This window comes from Bubalus kerabau, chromosome X, assembly GCF_029407905.1.
Source record: "Bubalus kerabau isolate K-KA32 ecotype Philippines breed swamp buffalo chromosome X, PCC_UOA_SB_1v2, whole genome shotgun sequence".
NCBI lineage: Eukaryota > Metazoa > Chordata > Mammalia > Artiodactyla > Bovidae > Bubalus > Bubalus kerabau.
In genome coordinates this window covers 108,396,128-108,420,182 of record NC_073647.1, presented here as the reverse complement: position 1 = coordinate 108,420,182, position 24,055 = coordinate 108,396,128, and the positions used below count along the sequence as shown (strand labels likewise).

Here is a 24,055-nt window from a genome sequence, read left to right as displayed (position 1 = left end):
GACTCAGTGGTAAAGAATCCACCTGCGGTGCAGGAGATGTGAGTTTGATTACTGGGTCAGGAAGATCCCCTGGAAGAGGAAATGACAACTCACTCCAGTATTCTTGCCTGGGAAATCCCATGGGCAGAGGAGCTTGGTGGGCTGCAGTCCATGGGGTCACTAAAGAGTTGGACATGACTTAGCAACTAAACAACAACAACAAATACAACAAACAACTGCTGCATTTTGCTCTGAGAGGAGTCAGAGCAAGTACATAACAAAGAATATCAGTGATTTTATAGGTACTGAGAAAAAGATTGACAGGTGAAAATAGATACATATATATATGCATAAATAAAATACTCATTTGAGTGGTATTATAAATATCCAAGACAATTTCTAGACTTTAATTTGGAACTTGATCTTCCATTTTAGGACCGGAAATTAACCAAAGCCGAGCAGCAAAGGTTCAAGGAAGAAGCAGAGATGTTAAAGGGTCTCCAACATCCCAATATAGTTCGATTTTATGATTCCTGGGAGTCTATATTAAAAGGAAAGAAATGTATTGTATTAGTGACGGAACTTATGACATCAGGAACCTTAAAGACGTAAGTTGACCCTGATAGTGCCAATGGAGTTTTATTTGAAAATAATTTTCAAGAGTCACAAAAGTTTTTGGCAAAGTAACATTACATGGTTAAAGAATTGGTAGAATCTGAATCTAGTGACTGTGTTTCAGGGCAGGTTAAAAAATTAGGGTGTTAATGAAGTTTGTTAGAAAATACAATGTTGAAAAATTAATGTTTGTGGCATATCATGGAACTTAATAATTAGAAATCATTATAGAGATAATGTCATTTTGTAGAGGATGAAAAATTGGGGATGTGGCAGGTTCAAATATCTAGTGAGCAATGCTATATAATTATAGTCTATTGTTTTGTTTCTGACTAGAGCATTTCATCTGATGGTACAGCCACTTATTTGTGACTGTTATATGTGGTATGTACTTTTTCTGTAGGGGGGGTGTACTTTGAGGCTTTATACTTTAAAATATTTTGTTAGACAATAAAAAATAACTCAGTGATGACAATCATAATACATACTGTATTGGCTGGCTTATGTGATTTACCATAATGTACTTATACAATAAGCTAGGTATGTTTGTTTACATGTGATCTTTTGTTTCTTTGTGTAGGTACTTAAAACGATTTAAAGTAATGAAACCAAAGGTCTTAAGGAGCTGGTGCAGGCAGATTTTAAAGGGGTTGCAGTTCTTGCACACCAGGACTCCTCCTATTATTCACCGGGATCTGAAGTGTGACAATATTTTCATCACGGGACCCACTGGATCTGTGAAGATTGGTGATCTAGGACTAGCCACCTTAATGCGAACATCGTTTGCTAAAAGTGTCATTGGTGATTAACATTTTATAGTTTATTGATTGTGTAAAGGAAGATTTTTTTTAACTGTATATTTCTAGAACAGAAATCAGCAAACCACAGTCTGTGGGCCAAATCGAACTTCCCTGCCTATTTTTGTAAAAAAAGTTTTGTTGGAACACAGCAGTACCCACTCATTTACATATTGTGTATGGCTGCTTTTGCACTACAGTGTCAGAGTTAATTAGTTGTGACAGAACCCATATGGACTGCAAAGCCTGAAATATTTACTGTTTGACCCTTTATAGAGATGTTTACTGGCCCCTGGCCTAGAATGTGAATTTACTTTGAAATATCTATTCTATATTGACTGATTTCAGAGACATCCCAGTGTATTTCTTTTGTGATGTATTTAATAATATTGAAAAATTCTGAGGACTTATAAAGAGGATTTACTACTTCAAAAATTTTACATAACTAAAACGAAAGATAGAAAGAAAAACAGATTTTTGTAAGCATTACCTATGAGCATTGCAAACTGTCCTTTATCAGTATGGAAAATTAAGGAAATTAAGGACATTTTATATATGTGTGTGTGTGTGTGTGTGTGTGTGTGTGTATGTATATATTATATATATATATATATATGTATGTATGTATTTTTGCTTTTAGGGAATAGAAATTCTCTCAAGTAATCCTTATGGCAAAGGGAATGTGATCTTGGCATAGATTTTTTTTGTCTACAGTACATGACTTGGGGGATCTTAGTTCCCTGACCAGAGATTGAGCCTGGGCCCTAGGCAGTGAGAGCACAGAGTCCTAACAACTGGACTGACAGGGAATTCTCTACATTTTTCTTTCTTAAAAATACGTGGTTGTGGTATTTTGTAGGTACTCCTGAGTTTATGGCCCCAGAGATGTATGAAGAGCACTATGATGAATCTGTGGATGTCTATGCTTTTGGAATGTGTATGCTGGAAATGGCTACTTCGGAGTACCCTTATTCTGAATGCCAGAATGCAGCTCAAATATACCGTAAAGTAACTAGTGTAAGTATAACTTTATTCTTTTTACTTCACAAATTGCCACATTTCATGGTAAAGTCAACCACAAGTCAACTTAGTCAAACCTAACTTTGGTTTAGTTCTGTGTAAATAGTGCTAAATTTAACATAATTGTAATGAAACAAGCTTTAGATTTATGCTATGTACCCATATTCAAATGGGGTAATATAAAATGCTCTATATTAGTATCTTTGGGGAAAATGTATAGATATATTATCTATATCCATTTCTTTGTGAAGAATTTTTAGATATTTATTCAGTCAGTTCAGTCGCTCAGTTGTGTCTGACTCTTTGTGACCCCATGGGCTGCAGCACGCCAGGCCTCCCTGTCAATCTCCAACTCCTGGAGTTTACTCAGATTCATGTGCATTGAGTTGATGATGCCATCCACCCGTCTCATCCTCTGTCATCCCCTTCTCCTCCTGCCTTCAGTCTTTCCCAGCGTAACGGTTTATTCCAGTGAGTCAGTTCTTCACATCAGGTGTCCAAAGTATTGGAGTTTCAGCTTCAGCATCAGTCCTTCAAGTGAATATTCAGGACTGATTTCCTTTAGGATGGACTGGTTGGATCTCCTTGCAGTCCAAGGGACTCTAAAGAGTATTCTCCAACACTACAGTTCAAAAGCATCAACTCTTCGGCGCTCAGGTTTCTTTAGAGTTCAACTCTCCCATCCATATATGACTACTGTAAAAACCATAGGTTTGACTAGGCGGAACTTTGTTGGCAAAGTAATGTCTCTGCTTTTTCATATGCTATCTAGGTTGGTCATAACTTTTCTTACAAGGAGCAAGCATCTTTTAATTTCATGGCTGCAGTCACCATCTGCAGTGATTTTGGAGCCCAAGAAAATAAAGACAGCCACTCTTTCCACTGTTTCCCCATCTATTTCCCATGAAGTGATGGGACCAAATGCCATGATCTTAGCTTTCTGAATGTTGAGGTTTTTTTTTAATTTACTTATTTTAATTTGAGGCTAATTACTTTATAATATTGTGGTGGTTTTGCCATACAACGACATGAATCAGCCATGGGTGTACATGTGTTGCCCATCCTGAACCACCCCCCCCACCTCCCTCCCCATCCCATCCCTCTCGGTCATCCCAGTGCACCAGCCCCGAGCACCCTGTCTCATGCATCAAACCTGGACTGGCGATCTGTGTCACATATGATAATATACATGTTTAAGTGCTATTCTCTCAAATCATCCCACCCTTGCCTTTTCTCACAGAGTCCAAAAGACTGTTCTATACATCTGTGTCTCTTTTGCTGTCTCGCATATAGGGTTATGATTACCATATTTCTAAATTCCATATATATGCATTAATATACTGTATTGGTGGTTTTCTTCCTGGCTTACTTCACTCTGGATAATAGGCTCCAGTTCCGTCCAACTCATTAGAACTGATTCAAATGTATTCTTTTTAATGGCTGCATGATGTTCCATTGTATATATGTACCATGGCTTTCTTATCCATTTGTCTGCTGATGGACATCTAGGTTGCTTCCATGTCCTGGCTATTAAAAACAGTGCTGTGATGAACACTGGGGTACACGTGTCTCTTTCAATTCTGGTTTCCTCAGTGTGTATGCCCAGCAGTGGGATTACTGGGTCATATGGCAGTTCTATTTCCAGTTGTTTAAGGAATCGCCACACTGTTCTCCATAGTGGCTGTACTAGTTTACATTCCTACCAACAGTGTAAGAAGGTTCCTTTTTCTCCATACCCTCTCCAACATTTATTGTTTGTAGACTTTTGGATAGCAGCCATTCTCCCCAGTGTGAGATGGTACCTCATAGTGGTTTTGATTTGCATTTCTCTGATAATGAGTGATGTTGAGCATTTTTTCAAGTCTTTGTTAACCATCTGTATGTCTTTTTTGGAGAAATGTCTATTTAGTTCTTTGGCCCATTTTTTTTTAAATTTTATTTTATTTTTAAACTTTACATAATTGTATTAGTTTTGCCAAATATCAAAATGAATCTGCCACAGGTATACATGTGTTCCCCATCCTGAACCTTCCTCCCTCCTCCCTCCCCATACCCTCCCTCTGGGTTGTCCCAGTGCACCAGCCCCAAGCATCCAGTATCGTGCATCGAACCTGGACTGGCAACTCGTTTCATACATGATATTTTACATGTTTCAATGCCATTCTCCCAAATCTTCCCACCCTCTCCCTCTCCCACAGAGTCCATAAGACTGTTCTATACATCACTGTCTCTTTTGCTGTCTTGTACACAGGGTTATTGTTACCATCTTTCTAAATTCCATATATATGCGTTAGTATACTGTATTGGTGTTTTTCTTTCTGGCTTACTTCACTCTGTATAATAGGCTCCAGTTTCATCCACCTCATTAGAACTGATTCAAATGTATTCTTTTTAATGGCCGAGTAATACTCCATTGTGTATATGTACCACAGCTTTCTTATCCATTCATCTGCTGATGGACATCTAGGTTGCTTCCATGTCCTGGCTATTATAAACAGTGCTGCGATGAACATTGGGGTACACGTGTCTCTTTCCCTTCTGGTTTCCTCAGTGTGTATGCCCAGCAGTGGGATTGCTGGATCATAAGGCAGTTCTATTTCCAGTTTTTTAAGGAATCTCCACACTGTTCTCCATAGTGGCTGTACTAGTTTGCATTCCCACCAACAGTGTAAGAGGGTTCCCTTTTCTCCACACCCTCTCCAGCATTTATTACTTGTAGACTTTTGGATCGCAGCCATTCTGACTGGTGTGAAATGGTACCTCATAGTGGTTTTGATTTGCATTTCTCTGATAATGAGTGATGTTGAGCATCTTTTCATGTGTTTGTTAGCCATCTGTATGTCTTCTTTGGAGAAATGTCTATTTAGTTCTTTGGCCCATTTTTTGATTGGGTCATTTATTTTTCTGGAGTTGAGCTGTAGGAGTTGCTTGTATATTCTCGAGATTAGTTGTTTGTCAGTTGCTTCATTCACTATTATCTTCTCCCATTCTGAAGGCTGTCTTTTCACCTTGCTAATAGTTTCCTTTGATGTGCAGAAGCTTTTAAGGTTAATTAGGTCCCATTTGTTTATTTTTGCTTTTATTTCCAATATTCTGGGAGGTGGGTCATAGAGGATCCTGCTGTGATGTATGTCAGAGAGTGTTTTGCCTATGTTCTCCTCTAGGAGTTTTATAGTTTCTGGTCTTACGTTTAGATCTTTAATCCATTTTGAGTTTATTTTTGTGTATGGTGTTAGAAAGTGTTCTAGTTTCATTCTTTTACAAGTGCTTGACCAGATTTCCCAGTACCACTTGTTAAAGAGATTGTCTTTAATCCATTGCATATTCTTGCCTCCTTTGTCAAAGATAAGGTGTCCATATGTGCGTGGATTTATCTCTGGGCTTTCTATTTTGTTCCCTTGATCTATATTTCTGTCTTTGTGCCAGTACCATACTGTCTTGATAACTGTGGCTTTGTAGTAGAGCCTGAAGTCAGGTAGGTTGATTCCTCCAGTTCCATTCTTCTTTCTCAAGATCGCTTTGGCTATTTGAGGTTTTTTGTATTTCCATACAAATTGTGAAATTATTTGTTCTAGCTCTGTGAAGAATACTGTTGGTAGCTTGATAGGGATTGCATTGAATCTATAGATTGCTTTGGGTATTATACTCATTTTCACTATATTGATTCTTCCAATCCATGAACATGGTATATTTCTCCATCTATTAGTGTCCTCTTTGATTTCTTTCACCAGTGTTTTATAGTTTTCTATATATAGGTCTTTAGTTTCTTTAAGTAGATATATTCCTAAGTATTTTATTCTTTCCGTTGCAATGGTGAATGGAATTGTTTCCTTAATTTCTCTTTCTGTTTTCTCATTATTAGTGTATAGGAATGCAAGGGATTTCTGTGTGTTGATTTTATATCCTGCAACTTTACTATAGTCATTGATTAGCTCCAGTAATTTTCTGGTGGAGTCTTTAGGGTTTTCTATGTAGAGGATCATGTCATCTGCAAACAGTGAGAGCTTTACTTCTTCTTTTCCAATTTGGATTCCTTTTATTTCTTTTTCTGCTCTGATTGCTGTGGCCAAAACTTCCAAAACTATGTTGAATAGCAATGGTGAAAGTGGGCACCCTTGTCTTGTTCCTGACTTTAGAGGAAATGCTTTCAATTTTTCACCATTGAGGATAATGTTTGTTGTGGGTTTGTCATATATAGCTCTTATTATGTTGAGGTATGTTCCTTCTACTCCTGCTTTCTGGAGAGTTTTTATCATAAATGGATGTTGAATTTTGTCAAAGGCTTTCTCTGCATCTATTGAGATAATCATATGGTTTTATTTTTCAATTTGTTAATGTTGTGTATTACATTGATTGATTTGCGGATATTGAAGAATCCTTGCATCCCTGGGATAAAGCCCACTTGGTCATGGTGTATGATCTTTTTAATGTGTTGTTGGATTCTGATTGCTAGAATTTTGTTAAGGATTTTTGCATCTATGTTCATCAGTGATATTGGCCTATAGTTTTCTTTTTTTGTGGCATCTTTGTCAGGTTTTGGTATTAGGGTGATGGTGGCCTCATAGAATGAGTTTGGAAGTTTACCATCCTCTGCAATTTTCTGGAAGAGTTTGAAGAGGATAGGTGTTAGCTCTTCTCTGAATTTTTGGTAGAATTCAGCTGTGAAGCCGTATGGATCTGGGCTTTTGTTTGCTGGAAGATTTTTGATTACAGTTTCAATTTCTGTGCTTGTGATGGGTCTGTTAAGATTTTCTGTTTCTTCCTGGTCCAGTTTTGGAAAGTTGTCCTTTTCTAAGAATATGTCCATTTCTTCCACGTTGTCCATTTTATTGGCATATAATTGTTGATAGTACTCTCTTATGATCCTTTGTATTTCTGTGTTGTCTGTTGTGATCTCTCCATTTTCATTTCTAATTTTATTGATTTGATTTTTCTCCCTTTGTTTCTTGATGAGTCTGGTTAATGGTTTGTCAATTTTATTTATCCTTTCAAAAAACCAGCTTTTGGTTTTGTTGATTTTTGCTATGATCTCTTTTGTTTCTTTTGCATTTATTTCTGCTCTAAGTTTTAAGATTTCTTTCCTTCTACTAACCCTGGGGTTCTTCATTTCTTCCTTTTCTAGTTGCTTTAGGTGTAGAGTTAGGTTATTTATTTGACCTTTTTCTTGTTTCTTGAGGTGTGCCTGTATTGCTATGAACTTTCCCCTTAGGACTGCTTTTACCGTGTCCCACAGGTTTTGGGTTGTTGTGTTTTCATTTTCATTCATTTCTATGCAAATTTTGATTTCTTTTTTGATTTCTTCTGTGATTTGTTGGTTATTCAGCAGCGTGTTGTTCAGCCTCCATATGTTGGAATTTTTAATAGTTTTTCTTCTGTAATTGAGATCTTACTGCATTGTGCTCAGAAAAGATGCTTGGAATGATTTCTATTTTTTTGAATTTAGCAAGGCTAGCTTTATGGCCCAGGATGTGATCTATCCTGGAGAAGGTTCCATGTGCGCTGGAGGAAAAGGTGAAATTCACTGTTTTGGGATGAAATGTCCTATAGATATCAATTAGGTCTAACTGGTCTATTGTATCGTTTAAAGTTTGTGTTTCCTTGTTAATTTTCTGTTTAGTTGATCTATCCATAGGTGTGAGTGGGGTATTAAAGTCTCCCACTATTATGGTGTTATTGTTATTTTCTCCTTTCATACTTGTTAGCATTTGTCTTACATACTGCGGTGCTCCCGTGTTGGGTGCATATATATTTATAATTGTTATATCTTCTTCTTGGATTGATCCTTTGATCATTATGTAGTGACCTTCTTTGTCTCTTTTCACAGCCTTTGTTTTAAAGTCTATTTTATCTGATATGAATATTGCTACTCCTGCTTTCTTTTGGTCCCTATTTGCATGGAAAATCTTTTTCCAGCCCATCACTTTCAGTCTGTATGTGTCCCCTGTTTTGAGGTGGGTCTCTTGTAGACAACATATGTAGGGGTCTTGTTTTTGTATCCATTCAGCCAGTCTTTGTCTTTTGGTTGGGGCATTCAGCCCATTTACGTTTAAGGTAATTACTGATAAGTATGATCCCGTTGCCATTTACTTTATTGTTTTGGGTTCGAATTTATACACCGTTTTTGTGTTTTCTGTCTAGAGAATATCCTTTAGTATTTGTTGGAGAGCTGGTTTGGTGGTGAAGAATTCTCTCAGCTTTTGCTTGTCTGAAAAGCTTTTGATTTCTCCTTCATACTTGAATGAGATCCTTGCTGGGTACAATAATCTGGGCTGTAGGTTATTTTCTTTCATCATTTTAAGTATGTCTTGCCATTCCCTCCTGGCTTGACGAGTTTCTATTGAAAGATCAGCTGTTATCCTTATGGGTATTCCCTTGTGTGTTATTTGTTGTTTTCCCCTTGCTGCTTTTAATATTTGTTCTTTGTGTTTGATCTTTGTTAATTTGATTACTATGTGTCTTGGGGTGTTTTGCCTTGGGTTTATCCTGTTTGGGACTCTCTGGGTTTCTTGGACTTGGGTGATTATTTCCTTCCCCATTTTAGGGAAGGTTTCAACTATTATCTCCTCAAGTATTTTCTCATGGTCTTTCTTTTTGTCTTCTTCTTCTGGGACCCCTATGATTCGAATGTTGTAGCGTTTAATGTTGTCCTGGAGGTCTCTGAGATTGTCCTCATTTCTTTTAATTCGTTTTTCCTTTTTCCTCTCTGATTCATTTATTTCTACCATTCTATCTTCTAATTCACTTATCCTGTCTTCTGCCTCTGTTATTCTACTATTTGTTGCCTCCAGAGTGTTTTTAATTTCACTTATTGCATTATTCATTATATATTGACTCTTTTTTATTTCTCCTAAGTCCTTGTTAAACCTTTCTTGCATCTTCTCAATCCTTGCCTCCAGGCTATTTATCTGTGATTCCATTTTGATTTCAAGATTTTGGATCAATTTCACTGTCATTATTCAGAATTCTTTATCAGGTAGATTCCCTATCTCTTCCTCTTTTGTTTGGTTTGGTGGGCATTTATCCTGTTCCTTTATCTGCTGGCTATTCCTCTGTCTCTTCATCTTGTTTAAATTGCTGAGTTTGGGGTGTCCTTTCTGTATTCTGGCAGTTTGTGGAGTTCTCTTTATTGTGGCGTTTCCTTGCTGTGTGTGGGTTTGTACAGGTGGCTTCTCAAGGTTTCCTGGTTAGGGAAGGTTGTGTCGATGTTCTGGTGGATGGAGCTGTATTTCTTCTCTCTGGAGTGTAATGAAATGTCCAGTAATGAGTTATGAGATGTCTATGGTTTTGGGGTGACTTTGGGCAGCCTGTATGTTGAAGCTCAGGGCTGTGTTCCTTTGTTGCTGGAGAATTTGCTTGGTATGTCTTGCCGTGGAACTTGTTGGCCCCTGTGTGGTGCTTGGTTTCAGTGTCGGTATGGAGGCGTTTGATGAGCTCCTGTCAATTAATGTTCCTTGGAGTCAGAGGAGTTCCCTGGAGTCAGGGTTTGGACTTAAGCCTCCTACTTCCAGTTATCAGTCTTATTTTTACAGTAGTTTCAAAACTTCTCCTTGTATACAGCACCATTGATAAAACATCTACATTAAAGATGAAAAGTTTCTCTACTGTGAGGGTCACTCAGAGAGGTTCACAGCGTTACATGGAGAAGAGAAGAGGGAGGAGGGAGTTAGAGGTGACCCAAATGAGATGAGGTGGAATCAATAGTGGAGAGAGTGGGCTAGCCAGTAGTCACTTCCTTATGTGCACTCCACAACTGGACCGCTCAGAGATGTTCATGGAGTTATACAGAGAAGAGAAGAAGGAGGCAGGAGACAGAGGTGGCCAGAAGGATAAAAGGGGGAAATGAAAAGGAGGGAGACAGATCCAGCCAGTAATCAGTTCTCTAAGTGTTCTCCACCGTCTGGAACACACAGAAATTCACAGAGTTGGGTAGAGTAGAGAGGGGTTAGGGAGGAGATACAGGTGACCTGGTGGAGAAAACGGAGAGTCCAAAGGGAGAGAGAGCAGTCAAGCCAGTAATCTCACTCCCTAGTGAAAAATGGGTCCTGAAGATTGGGTTCTTAAAGGTACAAAATTGGTAACAAATACATAAAAGCAAAAATTAAAAATCTAGAGTAGAGTTTGAAATTTCAAAAATACGATGTTAATGAAAAGAAGAAGGAAAAGAAAGAGAAAAAAACGAACAAAGAAAAACAAACAAGGTTGCGAAAATTATAAAGAAACTACAGGTACAAAATTGATAACTAATACCAAAAAGCAAAAATTAAAAATCTAGAGTAGAGTTTGGAATTTCAAAAATACAATGTTAAAAAAAAGAAGAAGAAAAATAAAGAGAGAAAACAAACAAACCAACAAAAACAATGTCACAAAAATTATAAAGAAAATACAGGTACAAAATTGATATCAAATACCAAAAAGCATAAATTAAAAATCTTGAGTAGAGTTTGGAATTGCAGATATACAGTGTTATATAAAAGAAGAAGAGAAAGTAACAGAGGAAAAAAAAGTCACAGAAATTATAAAAAAAACTATAGGTACAAAATTGATAACATATACCAAAAGGCTAAAATTAAAAATCTAGAGTAGAGTTTGGAATTTCAAAAATACAATGTTAAAGAAAAGAAGAAAAAGAAAAAAAAACAAAACACGGTCAAAAAATTATAAAATATATATATGAAGTTTGCTGAAGAAGAAAAAAAATAGGGTCTTTTTTTTTTTTGCAAAGTAATAGGTTATAAAAGTGAAAATTAAAGGACAATAGAGGACTTAAAATTTTTTTTTAAAAAATTAGAAAGAAAGAAAGATTGATCGTAAAAATAGTAAAAATATATCTAGGTCTTTCTCTGGTTTTGTTGTGAGTATTGTGGGTTCAGTTCATTTTTGGCTAGTTCCTTGGTCCGACTTATATTTCTCAAGATCTATAGGCCCCTTCCTATGTAGTCCTTAGTAACCACAGGGTTTTAATCTATGGCCTCTAGCTTCCAAGGCGTTTCCCTCTGTTATAGCTTCTTCTGTTTGCTGGTCTCTTCAGTGTCTGGTTTCCACCCTGACACAAAGGGGACGGTGGAGGACACTTTTTTTTTTTTTTAATTTAGGCTCACTTGTTCAGTCACGCTTTGGGGAGGGAGGGAGGGATGCTGCAAACAGATAACACTGGCGTGCGCTCGCAGTGCCTCAGCCACACTGGGTCTGCCCCCGCTCAAGGCGTGTGTAGCCTCCCTGCCCACACTGCTCAGGCTCTAGGTTGTTCCGCCGGGAACAATCAGAGGCCAGCCCTGGAGTTTTGTGCTCTTCCCAGGTCCGAGCAGCTCAGGTGATGAGGTGTTTGGCAAGCGCCAATGCTGTGACTTATCGCCTCCCCGCCACTCGGTTATCTGGGTGTAAAACCGGCGCACCTTCTCAGGCAGATGTTGACCATCCAGACCCCCAAGAAGTTTTAGTTAGCAAAGAAGCCTGCTTACAGTTTTATAGATAGTGTCTCTCTTGGGCTGCGATTGCCCCCTTCCGGCTCTGGCTGCCTGTCACCGGAGGGGGAAGGTCTGCAGCCGGCTATCTCTGTTCAGTCCTTTGTTCCGTGCGTGGGCCTGGCGGTGTCTTAGGTTAGGGCTGGCTTTTCGCGTGGTAGATATCCCACAGTCTGGTTTGCTAGCCCAAATTATTTCGCTCAGATAGCGCTCAGGACATTCGGGCCAGATTCTTACTCTAAGCGTCGCAGCCCGCGCCGCGCTTCGCTGCCCAGCCCCCGCTTGCTAATGGCGTGTGCAGGCGTCTGCGCTGCTTCTCCGCTGGGGGAGTTACTGTAGGGCTTGCAATCTGTGATTTTTTAATTTTTTAATTTTTTATTTATTTTTTTCTCCCTGTTATGTTGCCGTCTGTGCTTCCAAAGCTCGGCACAGATTCGGCAGTGAGAAGGTTTCCTGGTGTTTGGAAACTTCTCTCTTTTTAAGACTCCCTTCCCGGGACGGAACTCCATCCCTCCCTCTTTTGTCTCTTTTTTTGTCTTTTATATTTTTTCCTACCTCCTTTCAAAGAGTTGGGTTGCTTTTCTGGGTGCCTGATGTCCTCTGCCGGCATTCAGAAGTCGCTTTGTGGAATTTACTTGACGTTTAAATGCTCTTTTGATGAATTTGTTGGGGGGAAAGTGTTCTCCCTGTCCTACTCCTCTGCCATTTTGGCTCCTCCTCCCTCTTTGGCCCATTTTTTGATTGGGTTGTTTATTTTTCTGGAATTGAGCTGCAGGAGCTGCTTCTATATTTTTGAGATTAATTCTTTGTCAGTTGTTTCATTTGCTATTATTTTCTCCCATTCTGAAGGCTGTCTTTTCACCTTGCTTTATAGTTTCCTTCATTGTGCAAAAGCTTTTAAGTTTAATCAGGTCCCATTTATTTATTTTTGCTTGTTTTCCGATATTCTGGGAGGTGGGTCATAGCGGATCCTGCTGTGATTCATGTCAGAGTGTTTTGCCTATGTTCTCCTCTAGGAGTTTTATAGTTTCTGGTCTTACATTTAGATATTTAATCCATTTTGAGTTTATTTTTGTGTATGGTGTTAGAAAGTGTTCTAGTTTCATTCTTTTACAAGTGGGTGACCAGTTTTCCCAGCACCACTTGTTAAAGAGATTGTTTTTTCTCCATTGTATATTCTTGCCTCCTTTGTCAAAGATAAGGTGTCCATAGGTGCATGGATTTATCTCTGGGCTTTCTATTTTGTTCCATTAATCTATATTTCTGTCTTTGTGCCTGTATCATACTATCTTGATGACTGTGGCTTTGTAGTAGAGCCTGAAGTCAGGCAGGTTGATTTCTCCAGTTCCATTCTTTCTCAAGATTGCTTTGGCTATTCGAGGTTTTTTGTATTTCCATACAAACTGTGAAATTATTTGTTCTAATTCTCTGAAAAATACCATTGGTAGCTTGATAGGGATTGCATTGAATCTATAGATTGCTTTGGGTAGTATACTCATTTTCACTATATTGATTCTTCCGATTCATGGACATGGTATATTTCTCCCTCTGTTAGTGTCCTCTTTGATTTCTTTCATCAGTGTTTTATAGTTTTCTATATATAGATCTTTTGTTTTTTTAGGTAAAAAATATATTCCTAAGTATTGTATTCTTTTCGTTGCAATGGTGAATGGAATTGTTTCCTTAATTTCTCTTTCTGTTTTGTCATTGTTAGTGTAGAGGAATGTAAAGGATTTCTGTGTGTTAATTTTATATCCTGCAACTTTACTATATTCATTCATTAGCTGTAGTGATTTTCTGGTGGAGTCTTTAGGTCTTTTCTATGTAGATGATCTTTTCTATGTAGAGGATCATGTCATCTGCAAACAGTGAGAGTTTTACTTCTTTTTTTCCAATCTGGATTCCTTTTATTTCTTTTTCTGCTCTGATTATTGTGGCAAAAACTTCCAAAACACTGTTGAATAGTAGTGGTGAGAGTGGGCACCCTTGTCTTGTTCCTGACTTTAGGGGAAATGCTTTCAGTTTTTCACCATTGAGGATAATGTTTGCTGTGGGTTTGTCATATATAGCTTTTATTATATTGAGGTATGTTCCTTCTATGCCTGCTTTCTGTAGGGTTTTTATCATAAATGGATGTTGAATTTTGTCAAAGGCTTTCTCTGCATCTATTGAGATAATCATATGTTTTTTATCTTTCAATTTGTTAATGTGGTGTATTACATTGATTGATTTCTGGATATTGGAGAATCCTTGCATTCCTGGGATAAAGCCCACTTGGTCATGATGTATGATCTTTTTAATATGTTGTTGGATTCTGTTTGGTAAAATTTTGTTAAGGATTTTTGCATCTATGTTCACCAGTGATATTGGCCTGTAGTTTTTTTTTTTTCGTGGCATCTTTGTCATGTTTTGGTATTAGGGTGATGGTGGCCTCATAGAATGAGTTTGAAAGTTTGGCTTCCTCTGCAATTTTCTGGGAGAGTTTGAGTAGGATAGGTGTTAGCTCTTCTCTGAATTTTTGGTAGAATTCAGCTGTGAAGCTGTCTGGTCCTGGGTTTTTGTTTGCTGGAAGATTTTTGATTACAGTTTCGATTTCTGTGCTTGTGGTGGGTCTTTTAAGGTTTTTTATTTCTTCCTGGTTAAGTTTTGGAAAGTTGTACTTTTCTAAGAATTTGTCTATTTCTTCCAAGTTGTCCATTTTATTGGCATATAGTTGCTTATAGTAGTCTCTTATGATCTTTTGCATTTCTGTGTTGTCTGTTGTGATCTCTCCATTTTCATTTCCTATTTTATTGATTTGATTTTTCTCCCTTTGTTTCTTGATGAGTCTGGCTAATGGTTTGTCAATTTTATTTATCTTCTCAAAGAACCAGCTTTTTGCTTTGTTGACTTTTGCTATGGTCTCTTTTCCCTAATTTTTAAGATTTCTTTCCTTCTATTAACCCTGGGGTTCTTCATTTCTTCCTTTTCTTGTTGCTTTAGGTGTAGAGTTAGGTTATTTAGTTGACTTTTTTCTTGTTTCTTGAGGTAAGCCTGTAGTGCTATGAACCTTCCCCTTAGCACTGATTTTACAGTGTCCCACAGGTTTTGGGTTGTGTTTTCATTTTCATTTGTTTCTATGTATATATTGACTTCTTTTTTGATTTCTTCTGTGATTTGTTGGTTATTCAGCAGCATGTTGTTCAGCCTCCATATGTTGGAATTTTTAATAGTTTTTCTCCTGTAATTGCAATCTAATCTTACTGTATTGTGGTCAGAAAAGATGCTTGGAATGCTTTCAATTGTTTTGAATTTACCAAGGCTAGATTTATGGCCCAGGATGTGATCTGTCCTGGAGAAGGTTCCGTGTGTGCTTGAGAAAAAGGTGAAGTTCATTGTTTGGGGGTAAAATGTCCTATAGATGTGAATTAGGTTTAACTGGTCTATTGTAGCATTTAAAGTTTGTGTTTCCTTGCTAATTTTCTGTTTAGTTGATCTATCCATAGATGTGTGTGTGGTATTAAATTCTCCCACTATTATTGTGTTATTGTTAATTTTCCCTTTCATACTTGTTAGCATTTGTCTTACATATTATGGTGCTCCTATGTTGGGTGCATATATATTTATAATTTTTATATCTTCTTCTTGGATTGATCCTTTGATCATTATGTAGTGTTCCTCTTTGTCTCTTTTTACAGCCTTTGTTTAAAGTCTATTTTATCTGGTATGAGTATTGCTACTCCTACTTCCTTTTGGTCTCCATTTGTGTGGAATATCTTTTTCCCACCCTTCACTTTCAGTCTGTATGTGTTCCTTGTTTTGAGGTGGGTCTCTTGTAGACAGCATATATAGGGGTCTTGTTTTTGTATCCATTCAGCCAGTCTTTCGGAGAAGGCACTGGAAACCCACTCCAGTACTCTTGCCTGGAAAATCCCATGGACGGAGGAGCCTGGTAGGCTGCAGTCCAGGGGTTGCTAAGAGTCGGACACAACTGAGCGACTTCACTTTCACTTTTCACTTTCATGCATTAGAGAAGGAAATGGCAACCCACTCCAGTGTTCTTGCCTGGAGAATCCCAGGGACGGGGGAGCCTGGTGGGCTGCCGTCTATGGGGTCGCACAGAGTCAGACACGACTGAAGCAACTTAGCAGCAGCAGCAGCTAGTCTTTGTCTTTTGGTTGGGGCGTTGAACCCATTTACATTTAAGGTAATTATTCATAAGTATGATCCCATTGCCATTTACTTTGTTGTTTTGGGTTCGAGTTTTTACACCCTTTTTGTGTTTCCTGTCTAGAGAAGATCCTTTAGCATTTATTGGAGAGCTGGTTTGGTGGTGTTGAATTCTCTCAGCTTTTGCTTGTCTGTAAAGCTTTTGATTTCTCCTTCATATTTGAATGAGATCCTTGCTGGGTATAGTAATCTGGGTGTAGGTTTTTCTCTTTCATCACCTTAAGTATGTCCTGCCATTCTCTTATGGCCTGAAGAGTTTCTATTGAAAGATCAGCTGTTATCCTAATCGGTTTCCCCTTGTGTGTGATTTGTTGTTTTTCCCTTGCTGCTTTTAGTATTTGTTCTTTGTGTTTGATCTTGTTAATTTGATTAATATGTGTTTTGGGGTGTTTTGCCTTGGGTTTATCATATTGGAACTCTCTGGGTTTCTTGGACTTGGGTGACTATTTCCTTCCCCATTTTAGGGAAGTTTTCAATTATTATGTCCTAAAGTATTTTCTCATGGCCTTTCTTTTTGTCTTCTTCTTCTGGGACTCCTATGATTCGCATGTTGGGGCATTTAACATTGTCCTAGTGGTCTCTGAAGCTTTCCTCATTTCTTTTAATTCTTTTTTTCATTTTTCCTCTCTGCTTCATTTATTTCCACCATTCTATCTCCTACCTCACTTATCTTCTGCTTCCATTATTCTACTGTTGGTTCCCTCCAGAGTGTTTTTGATCTCATTTATTGCATTGTTCATTATTTATTGACTCTCTTATTTCTTGTAGGTCCTTGTTAAACATTTCTTGCATCTTCTCAATCCTTGTCTCCAGGCTATTTATATGTAACTCCATTTTGTTTTCAAAATGTTGGATCACTTTTACTATCATTATTCTGAATTCTTTTTAAGATAGACTCCATATCTTTTCCTCTTCTGTTTGGTTTGGTGGGCATTTATCATGTTCCTCTACTTGCTGAGTATTTCTCTGCATTTTCATCTTGTTTAGATTGCTATGTTTGGGGTGGCCTTTCTATATGCTGGCAGTTTGTGGTTCCTCTTTATTGTGGAGGTTGCTCCCTGTGGGTGGGGTAGGACAGGTGGCTTGTCAAGGTTTCCTGGTTAGGGAAGCTTGCATCGGTGTTCTGGTGGGTGGATCTGGATTTCTTCTCTCTGGAGTGCAGTGAAGTGTCCGGTAGTGAGTTTTGAGATGTCTATGGGTTTGGTGTGACTTTGGGCAGCCTGTATATTGCAGCTCAAGGCTATGTTCCTGTGTTGCTGGGAGAATTTGTGTGGTACGTCTTGCTCTGGAACTTGTTGGCTCTTGGGTGGTACTTGGTTTCAGTGTAGGTATGGGGGCTTTTGATGAGCTCTTATCGATTAATGTTCCCTGGAGTCGGGAGTTCTCTGGTATTCTCAGGTTTTGGACTTAAGCCTCCTGTCTCTGGTTTTCAGTCTGATTCTTACAGTAGCTTCAAGACTTCTCCATCTATACAGCACTGATGATAAAACATCTAGGTTAATGATGAAAAGATTCTCCACAGTGAGGGAAACCTGGAGAGGTTCACAGAATTACATGGAGAAGAGAAGAGGGAGGAGGGAGAGGTGACCACAAGGAGAAGAGGGGGGAATGAAAAGGGGAGAGAGCAAGCTAGAGAGTAATCAATTCCCTATGTGCTCTCCACAGTCTGGACCCCTCAGAGAGGTTCATGGATTTACACAGAGAAGAGAAGAGGGAGGAAGGAGACAGAGGTGACCAGGAGGAGAAAAGAGGGAATCAAAAGGAGCGAGACAGATCCAGCCAGTAACCAGTTCCCTAAGTGTTCTCCACAGCCTGGAACACAAAGAGATTCACAGAGTAGGGTAGAGAAGAGAAGGGGGAGGGAGGATATAGAGGCGACCTAGTGGAGAAAAAGGAGAGTGAAAAGGGGGAGAGAGCAATCAAGCCAGTAATCGCACTCCCAAGTAAAAATGGGTACTGAAGATTGGGTTCTTAAAGGTACAAAATTGATAACAGATTAAAAAAGGAAAGATTAAAAATCTAGAGTTGAAGTTAGACTCTCAAAAATACAATACTAAAAAAAAAGTCACAAAAATTATAAAATATATGTATGAAGTTTGCTTTATAAATAGGGAGGGTCTTTTTTTTGCAAGGTAATAGTAGGTTATAAAAATGAAAATTAAAGGAGTAATGACTTAAAAATTAAAAAAAAACTTTTTAAAGAATTTAAAAATGATAATAGTAAAAATATATCTAGGAATTTCTCTGGGGCTGTTGTGGGCAATGTGGGGTCAGTTCAGTTTCAGATATTCCTTGATCCGGCTTATACTTCTCAAGATCTATATGCCCCTTCCAATGTAGTCAGTGCTAACTACAGGTTTAATCTGTTGCCCCTGTCACTTCCAAAGCGGTTCCCTCTGTTTATTTTAGCTTCTTCTGTTTGCTGGTCTCTTCAGTTTCTAATTTCCGACCTGACACAAGGGGGCGAAGGTGGTCACTTATTTAGGCTCACTTGTTCAGTAGTGCTGTGGGAAGGGAGGAACACTGGAAACAATATCACTGGTATGTGAAGGGAGTGCTTGCAGTGTCTCAGCTGCACTGGGTTTTCCCCTGCTCGTGGTGCGTGCACTTTCCCAGTCTAAACTTCTCAGGCTCTAGGTTGCTCTGCCGGGGAACTGTCTGAGGCACGCCCTGGGTTGCGTGCACTTCCCAGGTCTAAGCTGCTCAGGTTCAGGTTCTTCGGTACTCCACAAAGACACAGACTCAGTTGGGCCTGTGTTTTGTGCCCTTCCCAGGTCCGAGCAGCTCAGGCAACCAGGTGCTTGGCCAGTGCACTCTCCCCAGGTGGGGCAGTTTGGAAACTTCTCCTCTTTTATGACTCCCTTCCTGGGATGGGTCTCCATCCCTTCCTCTTTTGCCTCTCCTTTTATCTTGTATATTTTGTCCTACCTCCTTTTGAAGACAATGGGCTGCCTTTCTGGGTGCCTGATGTCCTCTGCCAGCATTGAGAAGTTGTTCTGTGGAATTTGCCCAGCATTCAGATGTTCTTTTGATGAATTTGTGGGGGAGAATGTGGTCTCCCTGTCCTATTCCTCTGCTCTCTTCTGAGTCCAGTCTCTGAATGTTGAGTTTTAAGCCAACTTTTTCACTCTCCTCTTTCACTTTCATCAAGAGGCTCTTTAGTTCTTCTTCGCTTTCTGCCATAAGGGTGGTGTCATCTGCGTATCTGAGGTTATTGATATTTCTCCCAGCAGCCTTGATTCCAGCTTGTGCTTCATCCAGCCCAGCATTTCTCATGATGTACTCTGCATATAAGTTAAATAAGCAGGGTGATAATATACAGCCTTGATGTACTCCTTTCCATATTTGGATCCAGTCTGTTGTTCCATGTCCAGTTCTAACTATTGCTTCTTGACTTGCATACACATTTCTCAAGAGGCAGGTCAGATGGTCTGGTATTCCCATCTCTTTAAGAATTTTCCAGAGTTTGTGGTGGTCTACACAGTCAAAGGCTTTGGCATAGTCAATAAAGCAGAAGTAGATGTTTTTGTGGAACTCTCTTTGTTTTTCAATGATCCAGCTGATGTTGGCAATTTGATCTCTGTTTCCTCTGCCTTTTCTAAATCTAGCTTGAACATATGGAAGTTGATGGTTCACGTACTGTTGAAGCCTGGCTTGGAGAATCTTGAGCATTTCTTTAGTAGCATGTGAGATGAGTACAATTGTGTGGTAGTTTGAGCCTTCTTGCATTGCCTTTCTTTGGGATTGGAATGAAAACTGATCTTTTTATTTCTTAGGTGGATGTTGTTTTCCAAAGCTAAATAATAAGATTGGCTAAATGTTTTGAAGACTTTTTCTAGTTCTAAAAGCCTCATTATTAAGTGATAGTCACTGCTATGAGTAATTTTTTACATTAGAAATTACAAGGAATGTGAGTAAGACGTGTTTGCCACCTACGAAGAGTTTACATTTTTAGCAGGGCAATGATATAAACTCACAAATGACTACAAAAATAAGAGGATTGGAGTATAGAAGGAATTTAAGGGAGATAGAAGCAAAGTGTTAGGATTGTTCAAAATAGATCTCTTTCATGTTCAGTTGGGTGGCTCAAGGTAGGCTGCAAAAGAGATTGTTCACGTGTTTCAGATAACTAATGAGGCTGCTGCTGCTGCTGCTGCTAAGTCGCTTCAGTCATGTCCAACTCTGTGCAACCCCAGAGACGGCAGCCCACCAGGCTCCCCCGTCCCCTGGGATTCTCCAGGCAAGAACACTGGAGTGGGTTGCCATTTCCTTCTCCAATGCATAAAAGTTAAAAGTGAAAGTGAAGTCGCTCAGTCGTGTCCGACTCCTAGCGACCCCATGGACTGCAGCCTACCAGGCTCCTCCATGCATGGGATTTTCCAGGCAAGAGTACTGGAGTGGGTTGCCATTGCCTTCTCCAATGAGGCTAGAATGCCCTTTTAATTTGGGCCACAAATAGAAGAGTCTATACTTGATTTTGTAAGTTTCAGCTCCCCAGTTATTTCCCCCCAGGAGCAGAGAAAAGCAATAATTATCTAGGCCTAGGGAGTAGTTAAGAGGTCAGTGCAAAGGTCAAAGAGGGTATTTTCTATAAGAATTAAAAACTCCATTTTTTGATTGGTAACTTTATTCTTTTATATCAAAGTCACAAAAATGCAATATCACAATTCAGATTTCCATCTCTACTAAAGCTGCTTGAATTTGAGGCCCAAATTAACTCTTAATCTCACCAGATTTATCTACAATATGATATTTGGCTTTCTGATTCTATATACTGTAAGGTAGTGTGACAGACCCAGAACGAAATCTTATTTTGCCTCATTCTGTGATAATTATTCTATTAAACCTTTCTGCTTGTAGCTTAATTTGGAATTTTCTATTAAGTGATGGCAGCAATCTTGTATTATTTTTTAAATATAAAACTCATAAATTAAGGGTTATAGAATGTAAAATAAGTAGGTTTAGGCAGCAAGCACAGTTATAAAAACGTTTTGAATTCTATGGACCTCATTGATTTGATATTGAATTCCTAGAACATGACAATTAGCTTAAGGTTCTCTCAATATTTTGATATTGTTTAAGGATAAAAAAATATAAATTTCTTAAAAGTTTATGCATATAACAAAATATATATATATATATTATATGTATATTTATTGATTGTGTCTAGCCATTCTAGAAGACTTTGAAATACTGATTTGATATGTTGGCAGTAGAAAATTCCTTATTTAGAATTTCTGAAAGTGTTTTTTTAATAACATTGATTTTTCTGATTCCAAGAAATATTTATTATATTTTACTAATTGGGGTTATACTGTATGTACATTTTGAAATCCTGTGTTTTTTCTGCTTAATGTTGTAGTATGAGAATTCTCCATTGTTTTAATTACTGTGAGAATATTTTTAGTTTCTGTTTATTAGCATTTGTATTTATATGTATATCACATAGTTTATATACTATTACTTCTGTTATTAAAGATTTAGATTGTTTACAGTTTTTCACTGTTGTTTGTAGAATGGTGACAAAATCCTTGTCAAGAAGTTGTTAAACTTATATTGTGTATATATATTTCATTTAAGGTTTGAATGTGGTTTAGTGTTTAAAAAAATCATTATTTTACTAAGTGTCATGTTGGTCTGGGGTTTCAATTGCTTAATTTGTGACTAGAAACCATTTTTCCTCTTCCAGGGTATAAAACCAGCCAGTTTTGATAAAGTCACTGATCCTGAAGTGAAAGAAATCATCGAAGGATGTATTCGTCAAAACAAATCTGAAAGGTGGGTGCATATATAGTGAAAAGACATAACTAATGCATGAATTTTTCTCTTATCTTGCTTTGGGTCTTTTTCTGACCTTTGAATCATGCTGGGTATGACTTTTGAGTGGAAACCAAACCATACTGTTTATAGTGAAGTGTATTATTGCATTTTGTTGCCATTTTAAATTTATATTATGTGTTGAATTTTCCTTGACCTGATATTAAGTTTCATCACTTTTAGCAATCAGTTTAACAGTTCCCTCTCAGGTAAACTTTATTCTAACAGTTAATAGATAGTGGAGAGTTTCTGCATTGTCAACTTCACATAAGTACTTAAATGGTTTTTTATGATAGTTTAAGAAAAATTTAACCATCAACTCACTAGCTATTTTTTTTTTAATTTGTCCATGTGTTCTTGTGTCATGATAATGGTAAAGCTGACAGGGCTATTTTTTTCAAGAAATAATAATTCTAAATTTATTTGTGTCACAATGTATATTTTTCTCACAATTTTAGTTTTAGCTTTTCCCTTTAATTTGAGCTTTGGACAGTTGCTTACTTAAATTGGTAGGTTAGTGTTTTATCTCCAGTTGATTATGATTAAATTGGATAATAGATCTTTTATAGAAATTATTTCCACCAGCATTTCACTGACTCTCTCCCATTTTTATTAGTTATCTAAGCTTACTGTTGCATATCTGAAAATATAAAAAGCCACTAAGATAAAGTCTGTTTAATTATAGCTTTATTATACAACATTCTTGGTGTTTGTACCAGTAGGCTATATCTATATATTTTAATTATGGTAAAATATAAATAACCTAAGATTTACCATTTTAATCATTCTTAAATGTACAATTCAGTGGCATTATACACATTCACATTGTTGTACAATCATCACCACTATTTCCAGAACTTTATCATTATCCCAAACAGAAACTCTGTGCCCATTAAATAGTAACTCCCCATTCCCTTTCCCCTCACCCCCTGCCAATCTCTATTCTACTTTGTCTCTACCTCTTTTGTAGGTACCTCCTATAAGTGGAATCATAATATTTGTCCTTTGGGGTCATATAATATAATATTTGTCTTTTTGTGCTCTCATACACACACCATTTTGTTTATCCATTCATCTGTTGATAGATACTTGGGTTATTTCTACCTTTTAGCTATTGTGAATAATGCAGCATGAACATTGGTGAACAAGTATCTTCTTAAATCTCTGCTTTCAATTCTTTTTGGTATATATCTAAGAGTAGAATTACTAAATCATATGGTAATAATATGTTTAATTTTTTTGAAGAAGCACCAAATTTTTTTCCACAGTGGCTGCATCATTTTGCATTCCTTCCAGCAATATATGATGGTTCCAGTTTCTTAACATCCACACCAACTGTTTTTTGGTAATATCCATCTTAGTGGGTGTAAAGTGCTATCTCATTTTGGTTTTGATTTCCATTTCCTTAAGGACTAATAATGTTGAGTATCCTTTCATGTGCTTATCAGTATTTGTATATTTTCTTTGGAGAATTATCTATTGAAGTCCTTTTCCTTTAGAAAAAAATTGAGATGTTTTATTGTTGTTTTTGAATTGTAGGAGTTTAGGCGTGCTTTTTTTTAAAGCTATGCTAAAACTGCAGTTGAAGTAGCTGTTTTAGTTTGGTTTCTGTTTGTTTTTTATACAGCATTTTAATAATGATCTATTACCAAAGAACACTGGAATATTCAAAAAAGGTTTATGGCACATTAGTGTTTTGGAAAGAGCCTAGGCTTCCACAGCAGACGATTCAAATCTGGAGTCACACTTAGCCAGTGTGATCTTGAGCAAGTTACTTAGGTGTTCCTCAAAATAGGTATTATTTTGATGATTGAAAAGATAATGAGTATAAAATACCTAACAGAATAATAAATATTTAATGAATGATACTATCTGCTGTTATTGCAGTGATTATTCCATAGTAAAAATATCTAGGCAAAACTTTCATTGAGAACCAGAATACTTAACTTAATTGTACCTTCTTAAACACATCTCACGGCCTTAAGACTAATTAGTCTGAGCAAGCATATTCTTTTCATAAAAACTGTCTTAGTTAAATGTTTATCTCTTGATAACTAAAGTGTAGAAGGTTGAAAATCCTCAGCTTACAGGGTACCGTGCTGTCAACATGCTTTCAGTTCAGTCTCAGTTCAGTCACTCAGTTGTGTCTGACTCTTT

The 24,055-nt window shown here is 37.6% G+C and overlaps 1 protein-coding gene across 9 annotated transcripts in view; it reads left to right on the top strand.

Annotated features, from left to right (window-relative positions):
- WNK3 (WNK lysine deficient protein kinase 3) overlaps nt 1–24,055 on the top strand; it is a 192,655-nt gene that overhangs the window by 47,588 nt on the left and 121,012 nt on the right. For all 9 annotated transcript variants that reach the window (XM_055562879.1, XM_055562877.1, XM_055562875.1 and 6 more), the window contains 4 exons: nt 415–587; nt 1,175–1,395; nt 2,251–2,408; nt 21,771–21,859. In XM_055562879.1, coding sequence (XP_055418854.1) covers nt 415–587; nt 1,175–1,395; nt 2,251–2,408; nt 21,771–21,859 — 641 coding nt within the window. The remainder of the gene's footprint in view (nt 1–414; nt 588–1,174; nt 1,396–2,250; nt 2,409–21,770; nt 21,860–24,055) is intronic.